This window comes from Stenella coeruleoalba (assembly GCF_951394435.1).
Source record: "Stenella coeruleoalba genome assembly, chromosome: 7".
NCBI lineage: Eukaryota > Metazoa > Chordata > Mammalia > Artiodactyla > Delphinidae > Stenella > Stenella coeruleoalba.
Window position 1 is genome coordinate 10,606,731 of NC_137153.1, and position 19,795 is coordinate 10,626,525.

Genomic DNA, 19,795 nt, shown 5'->3' on the forward strand with positions numbered 1-19,795 from the left:
ACATGCCGCGGAGCAACTAAGTCTGTGCACCACAACTACTGAGCCTGTGCTCTAGAGCTGGCGAGCCACAACTACTGAGCCCGCGTGCCACAACTACTGAAGCTGACGCGCCTAGAGCCTGTGCTCCGCAACAAGAGAAGCCACCGCAATGAGAAGCCTGCACACCGCAACAAAGAGTAGCCCCCGCTCGCAGTGATTAGAGAAAGCCCACGCACAGCAATTAGAGAAAGCCCACACACAGCAATGAAGACCCAATGCAGCCAAAAATAAATAAATAAATTTTTTTAATAAATAAAAATAAAGTCACCTATAAAAAAGCAAATAAAGGACATACACAGAGGTTAGCAAAAATAAAGGAAATAGCCAGTAACTACCACCCAAGTCAAGGCACAGAATACTGCCAACAAGCAGAAGCCCCCCACCAGAGAGGTAGCCACCATCCTGACTTTACTAATCACTGTCTTGCTTGTCTTTATGGCTTTGCCAATTATGTATGCCTTCCTAAGCAATACAGTTTAGTTTTCTGTGTTCTGAGTTGTATATTAATGGAATTACACAATATATATTCCTTTGTATCTCACTTCTGTTGCTCAACATTGTTTTCAGAATCGTCCATCTTGTTATTTGTATCTGCATTTGTTTTCTTCATTGATAAGTAATACTCCATTGATGTTGATTCCTTTCTTGCATAGTTATCTCGCACTTTTCTCAGCAAGTCTAAAGTATTTGAGAATTGGGAGACTGGGATTGACATATATACACTAATATGTATAAAACAGATAACTAATAAGAACCTGCTGTATAAAAATAAATAAAAAATAAAATAAAGTATTTGAGGGAGTCTGTCACTATGTCTCTCCATTTCCTTTTCTGATTATTCATTTCTGCATGCTGAACTTCTATCAGGCCACTTTACTGAATTCATTAGTAATGTTCTGCTGCTTCACTAGGATTTTCTACATAGGGAATCATATCATGTGTAAATGTCTGTTTCCTCTTCTCTCCCGGTATTTATGTTTATTTCTTTCTCTTTTTAATTACATTAGCTAGGCTTCTGGAATAACATTAAATAATAGCAATCATTGCAAACATCCTTGTTTTGCTCCTAACTTTAATGTAAATGCTTCCAATTTTTCCGTATTATGTATAATGCCTGACATGGGTTTCTAGTATATATAACTGTGTCATGTTAAGAACTTTCCCCTCTATTTCTTGAATGAAAGAAATTTGGATTTTTTAAATTTATTTATTTATTTATTTTTGGCTGCATTGGGTCTTCGTTGCTGCGCGCGGGCTTTCTTTAGTTGCGGCGAGCGGGAGCTACTCTTTGTTGCGGTGCGCAGGCTTCTCCTTGAGGTGGCTTCTCCTCTTGTGAAGCACGGGCTCTAGGCACACGGGCTTCAGTAATTGTGGCATGTGGGCTCAGTAGTTGTGGTGCACGGGCTCTAGAGCGCAGGCTCAGTAGTTGTGGTGCATGGGTTTAGCTGCTCCGCAGCATGTGGGATCTTCCTGGACCAGGGCTGGAACCTGTGTCCCCTGCATTGAGAGGTGGATTCTTAACCACTGCGCCACCAGGGAGGCCACTGTATCATTTTTAAAAACCATTTTATTGAGGTACGATGGACATACAAAAAGTTGTACATGTTTAATGTATACAACCAAAGAAGTTTTTTTTTGTTTAAGCTGTTAAATTCTACTCAACTTTCAGTATCTACTGAGATCATTTATGTGTGATTTTCTCAACTTACTAATGAAGTGAAATTAACCAGTTTCCTACTGTTGAACCATCCTTGCATCCCAAAATGTATCCTATTTAATAATTCTTAAATCATTCTTTTGATAAATGGTTTGAATTTTTGAAAAACTTCTTTTAGGATTTCTGCATGTGTGCTCATAAGTATAATTGACCCATGGATTTCTTTCTTTTTTTATCTTGGGCTAGCTACTCAATTTTGTGAGCAATGTTAAGCCTACTGTATGATCAGTGTTTCAAACCGTTCAAAATACAATTCTATATACCAAAAAAGATTAAAAGTATTTACAGGAAACTCTAGTCATTTATCATGAACCAATTTTAAATTTTTCAGCTACCTTAGGAAAAAATGAATATAAAAAGACACACTGTACAAAATTATTTACCAATGTTGGGCTTCAACTCAAAGGAAAGCAAATGCTACTTTAAAAAAATTATTTCAGTGGTCATTTACATTATTAGTAAAATAATTCAGCATTTGATTATATCATTAAAGTGTCTCCACTAACAATTCCATTTCAATAGCAGCTGTATTTTGGCAAAAGTCAATGTTATGAAATTACTCTCATATACCACTTATTGCTTCTACTTCCTAAATTTTGTAAAATGACCATGATGGATAAGCACTAAAATTCTAAATGCGAATTCAGAATATTACAACATAAATATGACCCACAATCAATATGAAATTAATATAATTAATTCCAGAAATATATTACTGTTAAGATATTATATAGCTCACAACACATAAAAAAGAACTAGAAAGGCACCAAGAGTTTCCTTTCACTAAAAAAAAAAAAATTCAAAAAGATATTTAAAGTTTCTGCTTACTTTAGAAAGCAACATGATACATAATTTAAACATAATTTCTTCCTTAGGAAATGCAACTAACTTATTTTAATGAATACATTATTTAATCTGAGCACAATAAAATGATAATATTTACAATATGTAACATCATCAAATGGGTTGATAAACTGTTAAAATGAGAATAATGATTCTCTTATACTGTGTTTTGGCATTTTAATTAAATGACCATTATAAACCAAATCCATTTTATTGACACAGTATGTTTTAAACTCAAAGCTACATCATCAATGTGATAAGTGGTATTAAGTCTCATACCAGGGACTTCCCTGGCAGTCCAGTGGTTAAGACTCGGCACTTCCACTGCAGGGGGCATGGGATTGATCCCTGGTCGGGGAACTAACACCTCGCAAGCCGCGCGGTGCAGCCCCCCTCCCAAAAAAAACAAAACCTCACACCATGACTAACTAAATGGCAAGTTTACTCCCTGACAAAATGACCCAAGCAGTAGGTTCCCGGAACCGTCCCATCTCCTCCTCACTGTATTATTAGATCCTAACTCCTAACCTAATGGTGGCTGGTTATTTCAATTCAACCTTCACTTAAGCTGAACCATGTATCTCACCATCTCGCCCCAGGAAAGACACTAGGGTTAATGAGATGACAATAATACTGAAATATTTGAAGAACAGTAGCTTTCAAACTTTTTGTAAAAGCAACCCACTGTAAGAAATATATTTCAGGGCTTCCCTGGTGGCGCAGTGGTTGAGAGTCCGCCTGCCGATGCAGCAGACACAGGTTTGTGCCCCGGTCCGGGAAGATCCCACATGCCGCGGAGCGGCTGGGTCTGTGAGCCATGGCCGCTGAGCCTGCGCATCCGGAGCCTGTGCTCCGCAACAGGAGAGGCCACAACAGTGAGAAGCCCGCGTACCGCAAAAAAAAAAAAAAAAGAAATATATTTCACATCCAGGCCCAATTAAGATACACACACACACACCCCAAGTTCCATAAAATACTTTTACTATGTGTAGCTGAGTCTGTTACTTTCCATTCTATTACTTAAAAAAAAAAGTCCGTGTTCTTCACCCACTAAATGGTTTTGCTACCACTAATAGACAGCAACCCCCTCTTTTAAAATAGTCAAGAGAGTGTTCTGGGGGCACTATTACTGAAGTACAAGGAAAAAACAGCTGTATATAACGTTTTTTTATGGCATTACAATCACAAAGTTAACATTTCAAAGTATGCTTTATATATATATAGAATTTAAACTAGTGGGGAATGCTACCCAGGAGCTTTGTAAAAATACATATTCCTTCCATACAAAGGAGTATTACTTGGCAATAAACAGCAATGAAGTACTGATACATGCTACAACATGGGTACATGCTACAACCTTGAAAACACTATACTAAGCAAAAGAAGCCAGTCACAAAAGACCTGGTATTGTATGACTCCAGTTACATGAAATGTCCAGAACAAGCAAACCTATACAGAGACAAAAGTAGATTAGCAGTTGCCCAGGGCTAAGGGTTGGGGAAGAATGGGGAGGGAATGCTAATGAGAAAAGGATGTTGTGGGGAGGCAAAGAAAATGTTCTAAAGTCGATTGTGGGGATGGTTGCACAACTCTTGCAAATTCATTGGAAACCATTTAATTCCAAACTTCAAATGGATGAGCTGTACAGTATGTGAGTTATATCTTGATAAAGCTATTTTCAAAAAACATATATCCCCAAGAGTTGCTGAATTATAATTTCTGGACACAGAGCCCTGTGTTCTACATTTTAACAAGTTCCACAGGTGAACCCTTACGTAGCAGGTCTAGCACTGGTCTCCACATTTGTGAACCACGACACCCAACAACTTAAAAATATTAACAAGAGTGATACAGCATCTCACGATACATGACCAGCTTTACACCAGATTACACAACTGTGCGCAACAAGAGAATGTTTAACTAAGACACCTACGTACCCTTGGGTAAGTCACATGAAAGCAAGAGTTATATTAATGTTTTGGTCCTCCAGATTGCAGCCTCACATATAAGATATACAAATATTTGTGAAATAAAAATGCCAAGCTGTTCCTCTGACATCACACAAGTATTTTTCAGAACACTATTTCTACACAGAAGAGAAAAATATGGTTACATAAAACATCCATATTAAACGAAAAGTGTTGTTTTGTTTCTTTGCTCAAGTCAGAACCAAAATACTGAAACATACTCACGGAGCTCCCTCTGGTGGCTTCATAACCACTCCTCTGTTTTAACCGAAGCCTTTTAGAAAACAGCTATGATTATTAATAGGAACTGGAGCAAAGAAAGTTTTTATGACATGCAGATATTTTTAAGATATGCTGAGTAATAAAAACTTAATGTGTATTAGCTTAATTTTCTGCAGTTAAAAAGAGCCAGACAGGACTTCCCTGGTGGTGCACTGGTTAAGAATCTGCCTGCCAATGCAGGGGATACGGGTTCAATCCCTGGTCTGGGCAGATCCCACATGCTGCGGAGCAACTAAGCCCGTGAGCCACAACTACTGAGCCTGCTCTCTACAGCCCACAAGCCACAACTTCTGAGCCCATGTACCACAACTACTGAGCCTGCGCTCTAGAGCCTGTGAGCCACAACTACTGAGCCCGTGCACCACAACTACTGAAGCCTGTGCGCCTAGAGCCCGTGCTCTGCAACAAGAGAAGCCACTGCAGTGAAAAGCCCACGCACCACAACGAAGAGTAGCCCCCGCTCACCGCAACTAGAGAAAGCCCGCACAGCAACTAAGACCCAGTGCAGCCAAAAATTATTTTTAAAAAAGAGACAGGCACTATCTAAGGGGTTATGGTTTTCCTTATAAACTTCTCCTTTTCAAGCTTGATAGAAAGTTAAATTTAAAATTCTAAGAGTCATTATGAATTTGAATCTAAAAGATGCTTTAGATTTTCTGGGGACAAAATAAGTCTTTTAAAAAAATACATGAGGGCTTCCCTGGTGGCGCAGTGATTGAGAGTCCGCCTGTAGATGCAGGGGACACGGGTTCGTGCCCTGGTCCGGGAAGATCCCACATGCCGTGGAGTGGCTGGGCCTGTGAGCCATGGCCTCTGAGCCTGCGCGTCCAGAGCCTGTGCTCCACAACGGGAGAGGCCACAACGGTGAGAGGCCTGCGTACCGCAAAAAATAATAATAATAAAAATAAATAAAAAATATGAGTCATATAAAAACCAAAAAAAGCAACTTATTTTAAAAAATCACATTTAAAATAATTTAGACATTTAGTTTCTTTCCTTTAATTCTTTTCATTGTTAGGGTTTTTTTGCAGTACGCAGGCCTTTCACCGCTGTGGCCTCTCCCGCTGCGGAGCACAGGCTCCGGACGCGCAGGCCCAGCGGCCATGGCTCACGGGCCCAGCCACTCCGCGGCATGTGGGATCCTCCCGGACCGCGGTACGAACCCGCGTCCCCTGCATCGGCAGGTGGACTCTCAACCACTGCGCCACCAGGGAAGCCCTTCATTGTTAGGTTTGAAAAACTTCACGCATGTGTCGTTTCTTTTATTTTTTAGTTTTTATTTACCTGAAATTTTTTCTAATTTGTTTTCATCATGGTAAAACACATATAAAATTTACCATTTTAGAAAACAGTATGGAAGTTCCTTAAAAAACTAAAAATAAAGCTACCATATGATCCAGCAACCCCACTCCTGGGTATATATCCAGAAAAACCAAAAAATCTAATTTGAAAAGAAACATGCACCCCAATGTTCACTGCAGCAGTATTCACAATAGCCAAGACATGGAAACAACCCAAGGGCCCATCAACAGACGACTGGCTTAAGAAGATGTGGTACATATATACCATGGAATACTACTCAGCCATAAAAAAGAATGAAAGTTGCCATTTGCAGCAACATGGATGGACCTAGAGATTATTATGCTAAGTGAAATAAGTCAGACAAAGACAAATACTATACAATATCACTTATATGTGGAATCTAAAATATAATACAAATGAATGTATATGTAAAACAGAAATAGACTCACAGACACAGAAAACAAACTCATGGTTACCAAAAGGGAGAGGGACAAATTAGGAGTACGGGATTAACAAATAAAAACTACTATACATAAAACAGATAAGCACCACGGATTTACTGTATAGCATAGGAAATTAATACCCAATATCTTGTAATAACCTATAATGGAATATAATCTGCCCCCAACAATAAACTGAATCACTAGAATGCTGTACACCTGAAACTAACACAATATGATAGATCAACTATACTTCAACTAAAACAAATTTACCATTTTAACCATTTTTTAGTGTACAATTCTGTGGCATTAAGTACATTCACACTGTCGTGCAAAGAAATCTGTCGTGAAACGTTGTTTAAATAAGCTGCATGATTATTTCATGTGCTAATTATTACTTAGTTCTCATTGGTCTGGTCTAGAAAATCATGCCAAATGCCTAAAAGCTTTAAGGGCAACAACCTTGCCTGAACTCCAAAACTCTTATAACTATCACCTGAATCATGTACCTGTCACTAACTATTTGATGGGATGGTATCTGCTATTCAGGATATTATTAACTGGAATCTGAAAATACCACAGCATGCTGTTCTTGCATACTGAATAAATGCTAACTGAAAATGAGGGAAACATTAAGAACAGCAACATACTGTTTGATTCGACCAGCCATGTGAAAGAATAAACACTTGGCTACGATCCCGCCCAAGGGTGAGGACCACCTGCTACATCTTCAGCCCAGCCTCACCAAGCGCTCTGATCTCTCCACTTGGTCGGGTGAACACTTGGCCCAGAGATTAAGGCAAATGACCTTCTACAAGTCCACCCAAGTATGTATTTGGGTTACAAGAGAAAGTTAAAGGGATCGTATTAATTTTTAGTCTCTTCAGTACAGCTATCGATAATAATCTTAGCAGACTACTCGTCTTCCTAACTGAAGAAAATAGCTATTGAGTCTATTTTTTTCCTCCTATGACCTTATGGAGTACAGACACATCCCAGTGTGCTCAGGAGTTGGTCATTATCATTTTTTCTCTCTTGGTTCTGTTTTTCTAATAGTTATCAATGTGCTAACAACGGTAACAAAATGGCCTCTGCACAGTTTTACTAACAACTTTTGGGTGTTATTCATTCTTTTAAAGAATTAACACTTGAGTGACTTGAAACTCTGTTAGTGCTCTCTAATCCACTCATCACTCACTTATCCAGTCAGTGTTTACTGGGGGCCCCACTGGTTCAGGCACCAGTGAACAACATCACCCCTGCTCTCACAGTTTCACACCTCCACGGAGGAGGCTGGAAACAAGCACATGCAGGAAAAACAGCGGAGGAAAAAGCAGACGGAGCTGCGGGGGTGGGCCAGAAGGCTGGATGGCAGTTCTATCCATAGAGTTGCGAGCACAGCCAGGAAGGAAGGAAGGAGGAAAACCATGCAAGAGAGAGAGAGTCCTCCAGGAGAAGAGAGGAGCAAGTGCAAGTGCTCTTCCGCAGATAAGTGCTCGGCATGTCCGAGGACAGCAAGGTTTCATGAGCGCTGCTGGATGGAGACTAGCAAGGAGGCAGCAGAGATGAGACTCGCGGAGGTAACAAGGGCACCTTCTCGGAGCGGGAGGAAAGGCTGCTGGCACCTCTTGAGCAGGAAAGGGCGACAATTACCCTTCACCACCGGAGCAGCACTGAGGCTGCCGTGTGCGGACAGACGCAGGACGCCGGTCTGCGAGCAGTGAGGTCAGGCCGGGGAGGGCGAGGTGGCCTGGACCAGTGTTTGACAGAGTGGCGAGCAGCAGTCAGACTGCGAACAGGACAGGTTCTGCAGGCGGTGGACAGGATGTGACGGTGACGGGGCGTCAGCGGACTTCAGGAGCGTGAGGCAAGACAAGAACGATGAGCCTGGGGACGGCACGGGACCTGGCGTTCAGACTTACACAGCCTCACGCTGGGATGCCCATCAGACACCCGGTTAGAAATGCGAGGACAGCACAGCTCTGGAGTTCAGGAAAGGAGTCCAGGCTCGAGATGCAGATGTGTCGGTTTACAGGTGCTGTCAGAGCGCGAGGATGGTCCGGGGAGGAGGTGTCCCCGGCTGGCGTCCTGAAGCACTGGAGCGTCAGGGGTCAGCGACAGCAGGAGCTTGCGCCACGGCAAGAGGAGCAGGCAGGCAGGGAGGAGGACAGTCAGCAGAGTGTGGTATCTGGACTCACGTGAAGAGAACGTTAAAGGAAGAGCAGGTAATCAGTGAGTCCAAAACTGAGGCAGAGGAACAAGACACCTGACCCCTGGACATACCCAACTGGGCTCCCTGCGGTCCGCACCAGGAGTCGCGTCCTAACAGCGGTGACAAAGCAAGAGGAAAGGGGAAGCAAGGAAGCGAAGACGTACAGACAAGGCTGGGGGAAGTTCTGCCATTAAAGGAGCACAGATGCAGGGAAAGGGCTGGATCCAGGGAGACATGGGAGGGAGGATTTTGTTAAGAAGACTGAAGATATAACATGTCTGTTTGCTAACAGGAGTGATTCGGAAGAGAGGAAAAATATGATACCGAAGAGAGGGTGAAGTCCTATAGTACGCAGAAATACTAACAACAGATGGTCCACAAACAGCTGGGTCGCCTCTGGATCAAAACACAAATAGATCAGCAAAGTAACAGGAAGAAAGGCAGGATATTTACAAACACGTAGGACTGATTGGCAAGAGGGCTGCTGAGTGTGGGCAATTTCCTTCCACTTGCTTCTGCTTTCTCAGTGAAATAGGAAGCAAGGCCATACCCTGAGGTGAAGAGCAAGGAGAAAGCAGGAGATAACCATCCTGGAAAGTGGGAAGGGAACTGGACTGTGGAAACGTAACAGGGTGGTGGCGGCAGTGCCTGCCTGATGCTGGGGGTTTAAATTTAAAGCGAGACCAGTTAGAACAGCTGCCTGTTTTCCCCACCGCATTCCACTGGGGCAAGACAGTCGAGGTTCTGGAAACTATTACAACGAGAGAACATGAAATTAAAGCCGGAGAAAGAAAATAAAAATGAAGAAGGGATGGACAATGAAAAAACTAGCTAAGATCCACGGATCCAACAGAACAAAGAAGTTTTGGTAGCAGAGTCCTCAGGGAATGAGCTGAAAACACAGGAAGTGGTCAGAGAGTGGGGTACTTGTAACTGAGACTACGAAATAGACGCTATTATTGATGACAAATGTGATGGCATGACTACAAGGGAGAGTTCCAAGGTGAGGCAGGAGACACGATCACCGATGAAAGAGAACCATCAGGAAAACAAGGCCGTGCACTACTGCAAGCGTCATCTTCTCAGATACTGAAGTCAACAAGAATCATGACAGTGCGGGGAAGTGTCTAGGATGACCCTCACGGAGGCGCAGCAGCTGACACAAAGCCTGGCGGAGTGGCTTAGGGAGCAGGGGAGAGTCTGGCAATGACAAGCGAGGACCACGCCTCCATCGTCCCACCTCTAGGCCCAGCAGGACTGAGGGACCAGAGGGAAAACGGTCCCCAAGAGAGACGCATGACAGTGTGTTCAGGGCAAGCCAGGTTTTAGAGCAAAAGAGGTGAAGACACTCTTGACAAGGTTAGAACACAGGGGATTTTGCTGATGATGTGCTCTCCAAGGCTCTGTGGAAGGGTTCGGGGGTGGGATCGGGGGAGGGCCAGAGCCTTAGGGAGCTGAGAGGCTACGGAATGAGGGCACGCGGGGGCGCTGGGTGTCTTGTGGTGACTAAAGAAAAGAGGGCAAAAGGCTATGATGGAATTGCTCCACTTAGGCCTGAATAAACATGGTACCAAAAAACAGAAACACAAACGTGGTGTGCCAGCTGTCACAATGCCCCTCAGCTCGCAGTTCACCCTTCACCGTCCTGCTCGTGACCCTGGAGCTGGACAGGGCAAACCTCAGGCTTGCATCAGGATGTAAGCTTTGTCCGCAGACCATGTTGGAGAGAGGGACGCTGCACAAGGAAAGGGCTTCTCTTCCTCTTGTCCCTGTGGGTGCAGGACAGGCGGTGACACCACCCCTGCAGGCAGAGTACCCCCAGCAGCCTCTCTGCGAGTTTCAGCGGCAGCCTCGAGGCCAGCTGCCCGCCGCACCCGGTGCCCCAGCCGGGCAGCCCAGCCCAAAGGGCCCAGCAGTGCCCAGCAGGCTCCTCCATGGGCCTCTCAGCACGGTTCACCCTATGAAGGTTCCAGGAGTCTGATCAGCTCCACAATGGACAGTCTCGCATCTGCCAGCCTCGGCCCTGGCACCTCAGCGAACTCCACTACCCAGGGGTCACCTCCATCCACACCCAGCAGGCTCTGAGTCTCGGCTCTAAGGGCAGGCGGGGTGATACTCTGGCCTCTGTCTCTCCTATGGGCCCTGCCTCTGCACCAGGAGCAGTGCCTGCTTCCTGCGTCTGTCTGCTAGGCCTGTATTCTTTAGAGCTCTCTTTAGCCCTCAGAAGTCAATTACCTAAAAACAGATCGTAATTACTTACACCAAACTTGCCCCTATCAAATTATTATGTGTTCTGTCTCCTGACTGGATGCTGACCTACACAACTTATTTGAAGACTGCTTTACAGGGATCATGCTGAACTACTTTATCATAGCTTCTACCCAAAGAGATGGACCACCCCTACTAGGAGGTCTGTCTTACAGCATTACACACACCTTTGTAACTACATGTGTGTGTACGTGTATGTATGCATGTGCATACGCAGTGCAAACCAACAGGTTCCATATACCAGAGAACACAGCTAGTGACGTGAAGAAAAGTATCAGATTCCTGCAACTAATACTCTGTGTCCTTAGACACAACCCCTAAATGCTATAGGCCTTAATTTTCATCTGAAATATGACAGACTATATGATCATATTCCTCCAGCTCTATGATTTTATTTATCTCATCGTGAATTCTTAAATTCAAAATTTCCCCAGATTTTTATGATGTTTATCACAGGTATTTACTTAGTTTAGGCACAAAGACAAATGGCTCTGCTTAGGTTATTCAAAAATGATTTCATTTATAATGTTACTTTCTTTTTACTGCACTAGCTACTTTACTTAACTAATGTTTCTTTATGACTTCTGTAAGTCTCCCAAGTTTTAGAAGACTGGTGAAGCAGAGAACAATGTTCTTTAGTAACTTAATAAAAACAATCCTATGAAAATCAAGATTAACTGAATTGAGCTACAATAAAATAAGGTCAAACTGAGCATGTTATTAATACACAGTTTGTAGCATGATCATCATACCTGTTTATGTTTTTGGAGTGGTTTCTTTTCATGTAATTTTTTATCTCCATATTTCTTATACGTTAAAGGGACTCCATATTTAGCAGCAGGCTTTGTAATTTTCTGAGCAGACACAACAGAAGCCAAGCTTTGTCCTGAACCTGGTCTTTTAGCTACATGAAAAAAAATAGAAAAAATTATTTTCAGAGTTCTTAATAGGAAACCCCTAATTTCAAAATTCTTCAAGATGGCCTTGTTCATGTTCACAGTCACTGAGATCATTGAATCTGAGACTTTTCATTAAACGTCTCACTCCCTCCTTACCACACGGCAATGCCTCCATTAGGGCTATTCCACACTAAAGCCACTCTTTGAAAGAAGCAAGAAGCTAACTTTTTGAAATTTCTCACATGTTGAAATTTCTCACACAGAACAAGCACGTCCCTAAAACTGACTGTGGATGATGACCGCACGTATCTGTGAATATACTAAAAAACACTGACCTGTTGACTTTAAATGGGCGAATTGAATGGTATGCGGATTATATCTCAATACAGCTGTTAAAAATAAACTTTAAAAAGAACATTCAGTGTCTTAGAAATTACTTTTGAAATCAGAATATAAACCTCAAGAGCAAAAAAAAAAAAAAAAACCTCAAGAGCAACTGTTAAACATTAATTCCATCACTATGAGCACTTTAATATTTGCTTCATATATAGTCTACGTAATGCCTATACCTACAGACCCATTGAAGAACAGGTACTTAAAAGAATCTCTACAGCTAAGGGTCCCATGAAATGAGTATGTTTATGCACTGCTGGTAGGAATACAAACTGGTCAAACTTTCCACAGAGCAATCTATATCAAGAACAATGTTTATGGGAATCCCCTGGTGGTCCAGTGGTTAGGATTCCACGCTTTCACTGCCAAGGGCGCGGGTTTAATCCTTGGCTGGGGAACTAAGATCCCACAAGCCACGCAGTGTGGCCAAAAGAAAAAAAAAAAAAGAACAATGTTTATGAAGTGATTTTAAAGAAATAATCAGAGAAACACAAAAATTTATACACAAGGATAAACCCTGCAGCATTACGTATTAAACTTTTATTGAAGCTCAGACAAGATTCAGTCTTAGAACAATGATAAATTCAAGAAAAATAGACTGAAGTAATGAAAAAGAAAGTCTACACCATACGGCCATCAAAGATACTAAAGGAGGTTAAAGAGTCTCCTCTGCTCGAAGCCTTCCTGGAGCCCCTTCCTCCATGACCCCCTCCCCCTACTCTGTCCCACTCCTCACTCAGCCTGCCCTCCATCCCAGGGGTGTACCATGTCCTAGAGCCACATGATCAACCTCTGCCAACAAGCACGCTTCTTCTTTAAGAGGGTAATGGAGAAAAAAATTACCTGGGAGTTCACGAGGAAATACTACCATTAAACTCTGTTCTTCAAAGAATATTTAATTGTATTAGAAAATGATCAACATATAATACTGTGAATTAAAAGAAACGAACCTTTGTTTATATAACACAACCCCAATTTTCAATCATTATGCATCTCCTATCACAGAAAAAAATATACCAAATATAAGTCTGTGTTAACATTAGGGTAATTTCTATTTTCTTCTTTTTAATTTTTATAATGAACACATACTGTTCATATAATTTAGTAAACTCTTACAAAAATAAAAATAATATAAGCCATTTGATTGGCAGTTTAGAGATTCACAACTAATGTGTGAGATATGGTGTGGTACAGTAAGTTTTTCCAAACACATACTCCAACTGTATCAGAACAGGAACTAGGAAATGTGAGAAAAAAAATTTCCCCTTTGAAAATTCAACTGTAAGTTCCAATCAGAAGACAGATGTACAAAGTCACACCGCTGCAACCTGGCTACTTACATTAACATAACCAAAGAAATACTGTGTGTACCAGAAAAGGGGCAAGAGGCAGAAAAGCACAAACACTCCCCAGAGAAGAGGGAGGATTACTTGTCTGGCTGCCGAGGTGTCTCATCTCAGAGGCGAGGCTCCCAGTGGGAGGAAGCTTCCTGCCCATGGGGGGGGGGGGGGCCCACAAGGTAGTGCCTCGCCATTACACATCTCCTCCATCCAGCTCCTCACACCAGAGTAGAGCAGAGCTCCTGTGCTGTGCTTCCCAGGAGGCTCGCCCACTGGGAAGAAAGTGCTGACACAGGGATTCCTTCCTGCCTGTGTGACAAGGAGGCTTTTGAAGAAGGTGTGACTCCTCGCCAGGAGGGACACACTGACCCTGCCCTGGGTCTGTCTCATGAACTTGGTTCCAAGTGGATCTGATCTCCCAGGACTGCCAGTCTCGGCCGGCGCAGAGGATGAGCCCCAGGGTGTTTAAGAAGAGCTAAACCCAGCTGGCCTCCCTGAGAACACAGTCACACCACATCCAGCTGATATGGACTCGCTTTTATGATACAGGATTTATTTTTATTAATGTGTTCATACTCAAAATGGAGTAGAACATGCAAAGCATTATGTTTGAAAAACAACACAATCTTCAAATCTTAAATGACTTCCACTGATTTTAGAAATCCATTCTGAAATCATTCCATGCAGAAAAAATGTAATTTCCCTCTCACAGAGATACACTTACATACATAAACATAATATAGAACCACACTCACAGCCCTACAAATATTCCACCGCTGCTGGCCATATTTAAAAGAAAATCTATCCTTACTAAGGTGCCTGACTTCACACTGATTTACATTTAAAGTATTCTAGAATACTAAATATTTCTCAAAGAAAATTATTTTACATAAATATTAAGTATTTCTCAAAGAAAATTATTTTACATAAAGATTTGCAGTTAACTAGGGCATTTAATAACATTTTGTAACAATGTTCTCAGAATATGAGCTGAACATTTGAATATGACAGATTTCAAAATAGAATTCATTTAAATAAGGCAGATAATAAGGGGAAATTTTGTTATGAATTCATCAGGAAGTGCTGTATATTGCCATATAACATAAAACATTTAAAGATGCATTTCCTCTGGATTACCCCAACTTACCACATCTACAAACACCTCTAGCATAATTAGTATACTGATTATGGCAAACAGGGGAAAGGATTCATATTAAATTTCATTTACCTGGTATAGGCTGTGCTCCAAACCTGGAAAATGTTTTTAGACAAAATTCTTCTGCAATAAGCTTAAATTGAAAGATGGGGGAAATCGTTAGAAAAAATGTTAAATTACCAACTTTAAAAAAAAACCTAGCCATTAATCAGAACACATTTTTTCCCTTTTTCAGTCACAATTATGCTGCCAAATAAACTGTACTAAAATCCAAGTTACCCATTCAAATAATTCCTCGCACGCTACCTTCTCCCCAGTCTTACCAATATCTTTTTATTATTTCTCTGGACAAGCTCTCTTCTCGAATTAACAAAACGCACCCCCCAGGCCCCTGCACATTGCCTTGCCTGTTCTGCGTTTCGGCGATTTAACAACACTGCCCTCCATCTGGAATAACCTCTGTATCGAGGTGCATCCGTCTCCCTCATCTACTTCAAAACTGCTGAAGAATCACTTCATTATCCCTCCCCTGGATTAACCTCTCGGTTATTTCAACTTTACTCTGAATATTCTCAGCATCTCCAATGAGTTTTCGATCTTATCAATATATAATTGTAAACATATTACTGGATAAATATTTGAATATTCTTTTTTTTTACATCTTTATTGGAGTATAATTGCTTTACAATGGTGTGTTAGTTTCTGCTTTATAACAAAGTGAATCAGTTATACATATACATATGTTCCCATATCTCTTCCCTCTTGCGTCTCCCTCCCTCGCACCCTCCCTATCCCACCCGTCTAGGTGGTCACAAAGCACTGAGCTGATCTCCCTGTGCTATGCGGCTGCTTCCCACTAGCTATCTATTTTACGTTTGGTAGTGTATATATGTCCATGCCACTCTCTCACTTTGTCACAGCTCACCCTTCCCCCTCCCCTATTTGAATATTCTTACATAACTTAAAAGTTATCTCTTTTTACTATTACTACAACACTCCACTACTTATTTTGAGAAGCAGAAGTCATTAGTATTTCCTGCAAGTAACTTTCTCTCCCTACTCACTATATTTTTTCCCTCTTTAAAGGTAAAACTATGTTAGCAACAATATAATTGCTAAGTCGATTTAGGCCTGCTTTTTTTCTTACTGGGCAAAGAAGGGAAAGGCAAGTGAATTTTCTCTTTCTTCGAGAGAACAGAGGGGTGGTGAAGGGAAGATTGCCCACAGTGGAAGGGATCAGAAACTCCAACAGGCAAAAAGCCAGAAGCTAAGATGGTCGCCTTTCCCATCAGGGATCCCTATAGGAGCAGTTCTCAAAGCCTCATAATAACAGTGAATCAGCATCACCAGGAACTTATAAAATATGCCAATTCTCAGGCTCCATCTCAGATTTACTGAAATAGAAATAGAGGTGGGATTCAGCAGCGTCCTCCAGGTAATTTTTATGTATGCTAAAGTTTGAGAACCACTGCATGAAAAGTCTGCTTCACAGGCAACTGAGAGCCAACTGTGTGAGTGTGCTTTCTCTTCTGAACATGTGCGCTTTTTTTTCCTTTCTTTTTCATGGAAGACATGCTTTATGATCTCCACCTTGCCCTAAATCTGAGTGTGAGTCTGTCTCTTCCCCTGTGTGAATGCACATGTGAACTGAGAGATGGGACATGTGGAATCCAAGAAGATTCTGGAATTCCTATGTTGTGGCGTCCAATATAGTTGCCACTACCAACATGTAGCTATTTGGATTAAAATTTAAAATAAATAAAATTTAAAGTTCAGCTCTTCAGCCACACTAGCCACATTTTAAGCTGGTGGCTATGAGGTTGCACATGCAGATACAAAACATCTTCAGCCTCACAGAAAGCACTACAGGACGGCACCTACATTCCTAATGGACCAGAGCTTGTCCACGATCTATCAAGCCACATCCAAGAAGACATCTCCAGGATGTGCTGGACTGAGAACTATGCCCCACAGATCCTGGCTGATGGCACTGAGAGAATTCAGGGACTAGAAATTTAAAGACAGTACAGAATATTATAGTGATAATAATAGTTCATATGCTACAGTAAAAGTTCATATTGTTTCAAAGTTAAAGCCTTAAAAAAAGTATCATAAACTTTGTCGTTAAAGTACTGAACAAGTGATATATAGCAGAAAAATCATAAGAACGAAAGTTTTTCGTGAAGAGTGAAATCTAAGTGGTGCATAAACAGCAACGGGGTACTATGTATTTAGTAAGCATGTGTGTCAAACACTCTGTTAACGGCCATAATCTGCCCTTTTGTCTTTAGATGTTACAGGCTTTGTGTATATCAGGCTTGAATATTTCTTTTGTAGCTGGCTAATTGAATTCCAGTGCTTCAGCCTTGGGACTGCACGTCCTAACTGCTGGTATGCGGGGGAAAGAAACAGCGAGATTAAATGCTGCCATTCTTTCTTCTCCAGTAGTTGCCAAAAAACAATAGTACGCTGCACCATAAATCTCTCCTTGAAAATGTTATTTATAACAAAGGAGTCTTGTAAGACACCCACACTTCAGAGATTGTAGCTATGTCCTATATAAGTGGCCTTTAACCGCCAAATTTTAATTGGCTTTCTTGCTTACTAATGTGTTTTCCTGGATGTTAACAGTTAAATCCACATCTCTGTTTTCTAAAGATTGCTTGTTCATACGGATGTTCTGTTAAAAGCCAGAGGATATACGACACTTCCCTCTCATCTCATGAACATATAAAAGTAATAAAACTATGATTTTGCTAGATATCTGATTTATACAAGAGTATAAATGATCACTGTTGATCATTTAAATCAACAAAGGCCACACAAACTACGTAAAATAATTCCACTTTCAGGTGATCATATTTATATCAATAACTTACACTAATTGACTTGATATAGATTTTTGATAAATCCTGTCAAAATAAAATTCAACACAACAAATATTTATTATGCACCTATATGCGAGTACTAGAGGAGGAATCATGAGTCAATAATCTATTACACATACATATAAATGCCCACACATCAGCGGTTTCCAATCATTTTCTGTTAGAGAAAAAACAATTACAATCATATGAATTATAACGATAACATATTTATATTAGCATAATAAAGTGATATACTGATAATATTTAACATATATTGAGTATTCTGAGTACTTATTAAGTATGAGACATCAGGCACTTCACATGCAGTGTCACTTTTGATTCTCACAACCGCCTCATGATGTAGGTACATTTACAATCCCATTGTTCACAGGTGAGGAAAGGGAAGCACAGAAGTGTTCAATAATCTTACTGTCAGAAACCAGAGACGACAGAGAGTACAGAAAGACGGGTGTCAGGGCTGGGGAGAGGGGAAGCGGAGTTCCTGGTTAATGGGTATAGAGTCTGTTTTCCAAGATGAAAAGAGTTAGACGGATGTCGTGACTGCTGTACAGCATTATGAATGTAGTTAATGCTACTGAACTGCGTACTCAAAACTCGTCACGGTGATAAATTTTATGTTATGTCTATTTTACCACAATAAAATAAATTGGAAAACCAAATGAGAGGAACACAGAGACAGAGGAGTAACTGTACTGAGGCGACGACGTTAGGGAACGTATACTTGGTCTTCGCTCAGTTCTTGGCACACAGCCCTCAAATCCCTGTTATTCCCTCAGCGGAAAGAGTACAAAAGTGTCTGTTGTTGTTCAAAACAAGCCCCTTTCAAACACACCTGAATTTATGTTAATGACATGATATCTGGAAAGCACCTAAGGGCAGAGGCTGGTGCCAGGGAAACCAACCACCTGACTAGAGGGTTAAAACTTTCAGTGCCGCTCCCCTCCCCTACCCAGGAGAGGAAAGGGGCTAGAGCCAATCACCAAGAGTCAATGATTTAACTGACCATGCCTACTAATGAAGCCTCCATAAAAACCAAAAGAACAGGGTTCAGAGAGCCTCTGAGTCGGCGAACATTCAAAGAGGGACCCCAGTTTCTACACTCGGGACCTTTCCGGACCTCGCCATACGCACCTCTTCACCTGGCTGTTCATCTATATCCCTTATCCTATGCTTTATAATAAACTGGTGAACGTAAGTAAATGTTTCTCTGAGTTCTGTGAGCCGCTCCAGCAAGCATGTTAATCAAACCAGAGGAAGGGGTAATGGGGACCTCTGATTTATAAGTCGCTCAGAAGCACAGGTGGCAACCTGTGACTTAAACTGGCTTCTGAAGTGGGGGGTGGTCTTGTGGGAGAGACAGAGCCCTTAACCTGTGGGATCTGATGTGATCTCCAGGTACACATGGTCAGGGCTGAAATGAATTCTGCTTGGTATGTAAAAACTGCCACACATTTGGTGATGAGAAGTTCAGAAGTTGAGCAGTAAGTGTTAAGAGGAAACACAGAAGGTATGTTTTCCCTCCTATAGATGCACAGCTCAAAAGCAGACAGCAAGGGGAAGAGCTATGTGAGAACAGAAAGTAAGCTGACGCCAATGTAAAGGCAAGCATTCCCCCACAGCTGCGATGTGCTCTCCTCCAAAGAGGAGGCCACGTCCCAGCCAAGCACCATAACCCTACTGTTCAATTTAATTATAAAATAAAAAAACATACCTGAGGGGAGAGAAACTTTTCAATGCGTTTGGCTATAAAACCTTTCTCCAATATGGAGTTGACTGATGGTCTATCCCTAGGATTTCTTTTAAATAGTTGAGAGAGCAAACTGCGGAGATCATAAGAATAATGCAAAGACACGGGTGGAAAAGATCCAGATATGATCTTCAGTACCAGGTTTTTCATATTGCCAGCTTCAAACTAAAATCCAGAAAATAAATTAACATATATGAAACAGAAGTCGAAAATGTCAGTTTCAACAATGAGAAACAGTACTTTTCCTATCAATATAGAACAGAATTGCAACCCTCTTCCCAGTTTTAATCAGTACATGCTCT

General features: G+C 41.5%; 1 protein-coding gene across 7 annotated transcripts in view; it reads right to left on the reverse strand.

Moving 5' to 3' along the window:
• NEK1 (NIMA related kinase 1) overlaps positions 1-19,795 on the reverse strand; it is a 233,037-nt gene that overhangs the window by 144,378 nt on the left and 68,864 nt on the right. For all 7 annotated transcript variants that reach the window (XM_079926984.1, XM_079926982.1, XM_079926986.1 and 4 more), the window contains 3 exons: positions 19,458-19,658; positions 14,931-14,991; positions 11,823-11,974 (listed from right to left, as the gene is read on the reverse strand). In XM_079926984.1, coding sequence (XP_079783110.1) covers positions 11,823-11,974; positions 14,931-14,991; positions 19,458-19,658 — 414 coding nt within the window. The remainder of the gene's footprint in view (positions 1-11,822; positions 11,975-14,930; positions 14,992-19,457; positions 19,659-19,795) is intronic.